The 9,122-nt window shown below is 50.5% G+C and overlaps 1 protein-coding gene across 2 annotated transcripts; it reads left to right on the top strand.

The window, feature by feature from the left end:
• The first annotated feature begins 11 nt into the window (after positions 1-11).
• Positions 12-8,512, top strand: HSH2D (hematopoietic SH2 domain containing). 2 transcript variants are annotated; one of them, XM_074337993.2, is made up of 8 exons: positions 12-240; positions 697-807; positions 1,192-1,262; positions 2,527-2,673; positions 4,666-4,755; positions 5,767-5,932; positions 6,480-6,614; positions 7,822-8,512. In XM_074337993.2, the coding sequence occupies exons 4-8, from the start codon at positions 2,549-2,551 to the stop codon at positions 8,386-8,388; spliced, it is 1,083 nt and encodes a 360-aa protein (XP_074194094.2). In that variant the 5' UTR covers positions 12-240; positions 697-807; positions 1,192-1,262; positions 2,527-2,548; the 3' UTR covers positions 8,389-8,512. The 2 variants fall into 2 exon arrangements, with proteins under 2 accessions (XP_074194094.2, XP_019592642.3); XM_019737083.3 differs by lacking the exon at positions 697-807 and having other exon boundaries at positions 14-240.
• The last annotated feature ends 610 nt before the right edge of the window (positions 8,513-9,122 follow it).

The raw sequence follows: 9,122 nt of genomic DNA, 5'->3' as shown, positions 1-9,122 counted from the left end.
CTGAGGTCTGGGTCGAGCGAGGGTGCCCCTCCACCTGCAGCTAGCTCAGTGGCTTTGTCAAAGTTCACACAGAGGGCCACTGGGCTTGTCCGGTCCCGCCCTGGGGCTCACCTGCTTAAGGAAACAGGAACCGCCCCAGGGCGACACCCCGCCCCGCTGACGTGTGGACCCTGAAATGAAACCTAACCTTGTACAGGCGCAGGGCACAGCCAGAGCGAAGGCCTCCCAGGGGTCTCCCAGGTATGTGCCCCGGGTGGGGACGCCTCAGTCAACCACATGCCCACTCCTGGGCCTGCCCCCACTCCACCCCAGAACCTCAGCCCCATCCTGGCCCTTTAGAAGACAGAGCCTGGGGACCAGGCTGGGCCAGAGGGAGGGACAGGTCTGTGGAGGACCAGAGATACGTGGGGAGTTTTCTGGAAGCACTGAGAGGGGACAATTGGAAAAGAGCCGGAGCTGGGGAAAGGGCATTCCCGGCAGGGAACTGTAAGGGCAAAAGTGTGGAGGGGAGAAAGAGCTTGGTAGTTTTGGGGAGAGCAAGGATGCTGTTAGGGCTGGAGCATGGGCCATGAGGAGGTGGGGGAGACCCTAATACTAGGGTAAGGAGTTTGAAACTTAGTATGGCTTCATCCATCAGTGCACGATCTATTCATCAGCACACACCCTGCACCCTCCTCTGTGCCCGCCCAACTCCAGGTGATGCTGTGGAACCAGAAAAATCCAAAAGAACCGAGCCCTGGTCCCAGACCCTGGGAGCCCCTAATATGGGAGACACAGAACCAGACACAGACACTCCAGCTCCATGAGGCAAGGCTGGGCCTGAGGCAAGAACAGTGGGGAACGTGGGGGACAGAAAATGTCGCCAGGGCTTTGTTTAGGAGAAGAGGAAGGAAAGCTTTTCCCCTAGAGAGGGGGACTTTTTTTTTGCGAGGTCTTGAATGATAAGTAGGAGGTCTCGCAGGTAGAAGAAAGAACAAGCCTGTAAACATTACCCCACGCTGGGTCATTACTGGACTCATGAATATTTATTATATACATAGAGGTGTTTTGTGCTGGTCTCAGCCTATCAATAACCAATGGTGTGGCTGGACCAGCCCTTGTGGTTCTTGTTATGATTTCAAGATGCTCTTCAGCAATAACCATCAGAAAACTTAAAAATAATGATCATAAAGGTTTGTTTATTACTTATAGGACCTGGGAATTATACAACACATGTGGGACCGCACAGCGAGATCACAGGTAGAGAGAACAAGCGTACATGGGTAAGTAGCCCAAATGGTCAATTACTGAAATCAACCAAGATCTCCCAAACAAAGGAGCTTCAGTGGGGGAAGGCAGCCTGACTCTTTAGTCATGTGGCTGGCAATGTTTATTCGAGGTTGCTCTCACTGAAGTGGATTGCCTCAGCAATCAAAGCCTAAACCAGATACTCTCATTACAAAAAAGGAAAAGAACACACACTGCCAGGGCTTAACTACACCAGGTAAATATCATCATTATCCCCAAATTGCAGTTGAAAATATAGGCACAGAGAGGTTTAAGTTGACTGGCCCAAGGTCACACAGCAGCTAAGTGGGAAAGCTGGGGTTTGAACCCAGGCTGTCTGGCTCCGATTCCAGGCTCTTAACCGCTTTGCCACCCTGCTTTATTAAACATTTCTTAATAGATTTAATTGCACTTGCCCCAGAATTCCTTTGGGCCGCTCCCTGGAGGGTGTGCTTGACATCTGTTTTCTGGCAGGAGAAAGTCAATATTGACTGAGTTGGTCAACAGGCCCTTTTCTGTGGAAACAGCTTGGTAGCAAGAACCTTGTGCAATATTGAAAAATTAGACAGGGACAGTATGGGGGGGGTAGTGCAGGGCCAGTTTGGGGACAGAATTAAGGATGAATATGAGGGGTCAACGCAGCAGGGCACAAGGGTTTTGCTAGCTTTCCACTGACTTTGTACTGCTTTGCAAATTGGTGCTGGTTTCTTTCTGTTTTTCTTTATGTCTAGTGGTAACTGAACTTGAAATTGTCGAGAATGAATGTGAATTAACCAGCTACCTGACACATTATAGGTGTGCCATCAGTGTCAATGGCAGAAGCAACTGTTTGGGGGCATATCTCTGTGGTGTTTAAGGAAACCATGGCAACCCTTTCTGGCACCCACTGCATGTCCACTATTTCCTTCATTCACTTACCATTTTGCCATTTCCACATTCCTCTGGGGACATTGGTAGTTACTTAATATTTAAATAAACTCAGTTCTTAAATGTAAATACATATGTTTATAAAGGGAATTTTCCAACACTTGTAGTTATGGCCTAATAAGAATAAAAGGAAAAATCCTTGGAGGATTTTTAGGAGGAATCAATGAATAAATGTGCATAAAGTGCCGGCACATAGTAGCTGCTCAAGAAACACAAGCCGGTTTCAAGCCTGTTCCTCTTTCCAGCTTGGAGGACTTCTCAAAAGAGGAGACAAGGACAGAACAAAGGTGGGAGGTGGACCAAGCTTGATTCTCTCCTTCTTCCTGCTCCCAGGTGACATCATCCCCAGGAAGCCATGACAGAGGCCAGAAAGCTGCCCCCGCCTCTGCCCCCACGACTGGACTGGTTCGTGCAGACACAGGTGGAGCAGCTGGCCCAAGGAGGGGTCCCTGCATGGTTCCACGGTGCCATCTCGAGAGAGTGAGGACCCACACACCATCCACCCTGCCCTTCACCCTCTTTCTTTGTCTGCCTCCACCCTGGGCAGGTTTTCACTGTGGAATTCTGGGTTCAGCTCAGCTAAGTGTGTTAAGAGGGTGAAAAGAGCTCTGGAGTCCTGGGCTTGAATCCTGCCTCTTCTGTGAACTCGCTGTGTGCCCTTGGGCAAGTTACTCTCCCTCTCTGGACCTCAGTTTTCTCTATACAAGTGGCCACCAGACCTGCACTGCCAGGACCTGGCAGGCCCCCACATTCCCCATTGTCCAGGCCAGGAATCATCAGTCAATGACGGCAGGATGCAGCCTCAGAATTCTTAACACAGTGCCCCAAACAGCTGCTCTTAATACATCAGGTGTACAACTAATGTGCATTTTTTATCTCAGACTGAGCTCTGAGGAGATGAACAAACTCACGTAGTTAGTCACCCCCAGGGCCTGGCTCTGTATAAATGGAGTAAAGAACATTTATTGTGACCCATGGCATGTAGGAAATCACGAGAATATTGTAAAAGCTGTGTTCTGCAAAAAGGCATAATGTTGTGTGGTTTCTGAGTTCTAGGGCGTGCCAATAATATATGTGAGCCACACACTGCAATTTTTATATTTTCAGTAGCTCTATGAAAAGAAGCGAAAGGAAACAATTAGAATTAATTTAATCATATATTTTATTAACCTGTTATTATCATGTCAACATGTAATCAGTACTAAAAAACCATTCATAAGACAGTATATATACATATTCCTCTACTTGTACTGTCTTTAAATAATTAATTAATTTTTTATCATAAAAAATTTTTTCAATTACAGTTGACGTACAATATTATTAGTTTCATATGTGCAGCCTAGTGATTAGACATTTATATAACTACCGAAGTGAGAACCGTGATAAGTCAATATAGTTATCACAACATTATTGACTATATTCCCTATTCTGTGTATTCAGTCTTCACAATCTGGTGCGTATTGTACGTTAAAATCACGTCTGGAGATAGACCAGCCACACTTTAAGTGCTCAGTAACCGCGCATTTGTAGTGGCCTCTGTACTGGGCAATGTGGGTCCAAATGGTGTGGCTTATCCTATAGAAGGCCACCTTACTCTCTGTGAAACCCAGAAAATAGTAGTACTAGTCATAGTAAATGACAGTAATACAGTTGACGCTTGAACAACGCAGAGTTTAGGGGCACCAATTCCCTGTGCAGTTGAAAATCCCTATAGAACTTTGACTCCCCCAAAACTTAACTACAATTGGCCTTCGGAATCCATGGGGGACTGGTTTCAGGACACCCCATGGATACGAAAGTCTGCGGTGCTCAAGTCCTCTATATAAAATGGCGGAGAACAATCCATGCAGTCAGCCCTCCACGTCCATGGATTCCCAACCGTGGATGGAAAATCCTATACATACGGCCAATTTGTATATTTATTGAAAAAAATCCACCCATAAGTGGCCCTGGCAGTTCAAACCGTGTTGTTCAAGGATCAACTACAATAACAGTGAGCCTTAGGGAGCACGTACCAGCTAGAAGTTCCCACACTCATGTTGTCCCCACATTGGCCCTGGGAGTGAGAGTTTACTGGCCCCTTGAGGAAGCTGAGGTCAGAAAGGGACTGACCCTCGTCAGGGTGTCACACAGTGAATGAACAGCAGAGCTGGGTTTTGATCTCAGATGCATCTGGGAACAACTCCTGCTTTACGTGTCACACCCAAAGGTGCTTTCCTGGGGGTATTCCAGGCGTTGGGAAGGCGGGCAGAGGCTGTGGGAGATGGGAGGTCAGCCCGGGGTCAAGGTCATCAGAGGCCTCTGCCACCTTTGTGGGAACATGTCCCGGAATATCCCAAGGTCTGAAACAACTAAGAAAAAAATGCTTTTCGGTTGTTTGCTTAGTCCTGGGATGTCTGGTGCAGCAGGGGTCTGGGCAGTACGCGGGCTGCCTGGGCCTCAGCCATCTCCCCCCTGTGTGTGCCCTTTCAGGGAGGCAGAGGACTTGCTGGAGTCACAGCCACTGGGATCCTTTCTCATCAGGGTCAGTCATACCCACGTGGGCTACACACTCTCTTACAAGTAAGGCCTGGGCTAGGGGGCAGGGCAGGGGCAGGAGGGCGCTGGGGCTTCCATGGAGGGGGCAAGGGCTGCTTCATACCATAACTTCTCAGAGAGCAACTAGTGTGACGTTCTGGCTGAAGAGTGTGCAGCTGCAGCTGTGGCTGTCACCAGTCCACTCGGGCCTGATGGTAACTGAGACTTTGCGTCTGAGAACAGGGACTGCTGGCGGCCTGAGAGTGAGTGGCTGCTGCCCTTCGCCTAACCACCCCTCTCCCTTCCAGCATCTACTTGGCAACTGTCTGGCTCCACCCAGGAGGACATGTTCGGGAAAGTCAGGGCCTTCCAGCTCCTTGAGTCCTCCAAGTCTGATCTGGCTCCCAGTTAGTGGATTTCATAGTACAAACTACTTTTCAAAAGGATACCAGACCAAAGGAATAAAAGAAAAGAAAAATCCAATGGCAGTGTTACAGTTACCCACAGTGGGGCGCGGGGGTGGGGGGGGAGCTTGGGCACTGAGTCACACAGCCCCAGGCCAGTCCTGCTACTACACACTGTGTGACCTTGGACAAGTTACTCAGTCTTTTTGTAACTTCCTTAAGTCCTCCTCTCTAACATAGGAATGCTCAAATTAATTCAGTCTTGATGTGAGGATTAAAAGATACGTTAGCACGTAGTAGGCCATTAATAAATGCATCCATTCATTAATGGAGCTCTGGGGCCTGACGCAAATTTTCATTATCATTTCTATTGATCATTTACCCCTAGCCAGGCACTTAGCGAAGCTTTTCCTTTAGTAGTTTGTTTCACCTTCACGAGAACTGCTGAGGTCAGCCTTCGTAGCCCCGTGTGATAGATGGGGAAACTGAGACGCAGTGTGGTTAGTCAGCTACCAAGTAACATGGCTAATGAGTGGAGAAGGCTGCGTGGGAACCTGGGCAGTTGGGCTGCAGCCATTGAGGGCTGGGGGGTGGAATGAGGGGACTGAGATGTGGGGAGTGAGATGTCCCAGCCCTGGCGGTGTTTCTACAGAGCCCAAAGCTGCTGCCGTCACTTCATGGTGAAGCTCCTGGATGATGGCAGCTTCGTGATCCCTGGGGAGAAGAGCGTCCACGCCTCACTGGATGCACTGGTCACCTTCCACCAGCAGCAGCCCATGAGGCCACACGGGGAGCTGCTGAGGCAGCCCTGTGGGCAGGTAAGCGTTGGGACTCTGGTGGGGTGGGACGTAGCTGTCCTCCCAGGGGTCAAATCCCCCGACTCATGTTGCTCCCACCCGTCCCTTTCAGCCTCTTGTGGACTCTGTCCTCCTCACGTCCCTGGCCCCAGCTCCACCCCTCCTGGTCCTTGCCCGCCCCCCAGCTGATTTTTCACAAGGATTCACATGCAGGGTATATCCTTGGCTGATCTATAAGAATAGCACATTTCCTTATAAGCTTCAGTGGGTGGGGTCTAGTCCTCAGAAGCTGCTGTGGGAGGGGCATATTTCCTTATAAGGATCAGTGGGTGGGGTCCTCAGAAGTTACTGTGAGAAAGGCACACTTCCTTATAAGGGTTTGGGGCATGTCCAAGGCCCACATACATCTCTGTGGGCGGGGCCTAGGCCCTGAGAAGCATCTGTTGGGGGGACATGCTTCCTTAGAAGGTTTGTAGGTGGAGCAGCCCTAAATACCAAGGTCTGGGGACGCCAGCCCTGTCCCTGACCCCTCCTTGGGGCTGAGCGGCTGGTCCCCTCTGCCCCACAGAAGGATCCAGCAAACGTGGACTATGAAGAGCTCTTCCTTTACTCCAGTGCCTTGGCTGAGGAAGCTGCCAGCCCAGCCCACGACCCCAGCAAACATCAGAGTCCTTCCTCCCGACCTGTGGCTGCACCCAAGGAGGTACGTGACAGAGAGCTGGCACCTCTTACCTGGGAGAGGGGCAGCGGCAGAGCTGGCCAACAGCTGCCAGAGGAGACTTTCTAGAATGAAGATTATGTCCTGTAGCTCCAAGCTTAAAACCTTCCAGCGATTTCCCAAGGCACCGAGATGAAAATCCTAACTGTGACTTCAGCTCCTCCTCCTGTCCATCACCAGCTCCGCTTCAGCCCCTCCGCCATCTCTTCTGTTGTTCAGACACGTCGAGCTAACCTCAGGGCCTTTGCACATGCCGTGTGCTCTGCCTCTAGATTTCCCATGCTTGGCTTCTTCCATCAGTTCTTCAAGTGTTTCCCTTCCATCTCTAGACCTACAATTGGTCCCCCTGCCTTCTCCATCACATCACCCTGCTTATCTGTAACAGAGCACACCTTGAAATTTGAAAGCCTTGTTCATTTATGGGTTTTCATGTTTCCTGTCTGCCTATTCCCTCAGTTATCACCCCTTAGGGGTGAGGGACTTGGGGTATTTATCCTTCAACTTCCATCAATCAATGGTCAAGTGCTATTCCTCAGAGATTTTGATTCTTTGGTACTTCTGGTCTGCCATATGGACACAGTGGGCACTGGTGGCCAGAGAAGGCCCTCAGGCAGAGTCCCCAGGGCTAGCATTTGGGAGTAGAGCTGGGAGCACTGACGTGCTCAGGGCAAAGGGGATATGGTTGGGCCATCAACAGCATCTGCCACACATGAAACCCAAGATTTGGCCTGAACAACCAGGTAGATTAGGGGTCAGCAAACTATGGCTTGAGGGCCACATCCAATCTACTGCCTGTTTCTGTATGGCCCATGAGCTAAGCATGGCATTGAAAAAAATCAGAAAAAAAATAATTATTTCACGGCCTGTGAAAATCAGATGAAACTCAGATATCTGTGTCCATAAAATTTTATTAGAATGTGGGCCCACTCGCTTGACAACAGCAGAGCTGAGTAATGAGACAGAGACTGTATGGCCTGCAATGCAGAAAATATTTGCTCCCTGGCCCTTTAGAGACAAGGTGTGCCGTTTACTGAGATGGGAAGGATGGGCCATGAGATTAGTTTTGGGGGTTCACACGGGGATGGTTGTCGGCCCCAGGGCGTATGGGTGGGACCCAGATCCCAATTTCTGGTGCAGATTCAGAGCTCTGGTGGGCGTGTTGGCCTCAGGCCTCATCTGCTCTCGGTTTCAGGCCTCTGCAAAACCAGTCCTGCTTCATTGGCCAAAGGAAAGGAAGCCGTCGGAAGAGATGGGCAGAATGCCCACAGAGGAAGCCACTTCCTCCTGCCCCCCAAAGCCCCCTCTTGAAGAGGCCTGCAACAAACTCTGGAAGAACCTCAAGACGCTCCCTCAGACTGGCAAGAGGGTCCAGCAGCAGTTGAAATCCCACCTAGCAGCCATGAGCTTGTCATCGCTCCGGGACTCCAGGAAACTGGAGGTGACTCATGACTCAGGAGCCGAGGCAGGTGACGTGGCTAGAGATGATAACATCTGCACATACCCCTCTGTGGCCACCTCACTCACAAGCCCCTCACAGCCCCAGGTTCTAAGAGACAAAAAGGACTCCTCCAGGATGGACTCAAGGTCGGCAAGCTGGAGCGAGGAGACCCTGCAGGCCAGAGGTTGGCACAAGGTGGTTGTGAGGGCCCTGTCCTCACAGGTGTGCAAACCTGAGCCAAGGGGGTTTGCAGAACCCCAAGAGGACTGGCTCCCTGAGGAGTACCGTCCACCACCACCCTTTGCCCCTGGGTATGGCTAGAAAAGAAGTTCGCCCTGGCTCTGGGATCCTTGTGGTAAGGGGCTGCTCACACCTGGACCCCTTGTTCTTTGCCCACTAGCCCTCTAGACCCTGAGAAATACAATAAAGACATTGCTTGAGTCTGGTCCTGCGATTGCCAATGGGGTTATCTGGATAATAATAATCAGTTACAGCAAGGGTCTAGGGCACCTATTTCTTTTACACCGCTGAGTAGGCCCATCAGATAGGCTCTTTCTGCACATATTAAAGAAGAGACTGAGGTACAGAGAGGAGGAGAGGCGTGGCCGGTCACATGGCTATGGGGTGGAGGGTGTCCGAGCCAGGATTGGAAGTCATGTCATTTGGAGCCCTTTCCTCCTGTACTCGGGCTCAACCCCCAGTATGTCCTGGCCATGCCTTCCTCCAGGGTTCTCGTGCAAACAAAGGAGATGAGACACGTGGGAGGCTTAACGCACAGTAGACACTCCCGACACCAACATCCGCTTTAAGAGAAGCATCTGTGTCATTTGCTTTAAAAGGGAGAGAGGGCCCAGGGCCATGATTGGGGAGAGCTCAGGGGGCATCCTGGATCGCAGGGCTGTGTGACCTTTGGAAAGTCACTAGACCTCTCTGGGCCTGTTTCCTCATCTAGAAAATGGGGAGAAGAGTAGTCCCTCTTCCTCAGGATGAAGCAGCAGTATGTGCAGAAAACCTGGAGCTTTGGTGCACAGTAGGCACTTAATAAATGGGGGTTA

Source organism: Rhinolophus sinicus, chromosome 15 (assembly GCF_057876585.1).
Source record: "Rhinolophus sinicus isolate RSI-liver-muscle chromosome 15, RSI-T2T, whole genome shotgun sequence".
Taxonomy (NCBI): Eukaryota; Metazoa; Chordata; class Mammalia; order Chiroptera; family Rhinolophidae; genus Rhinolophus; species Rhinolophus sinicus.
The sequence above is the reverse complement of the archived record's forward strand: the minus strand, read 5'-3'. Positions and strand labels throughout refer to the sequence as shown.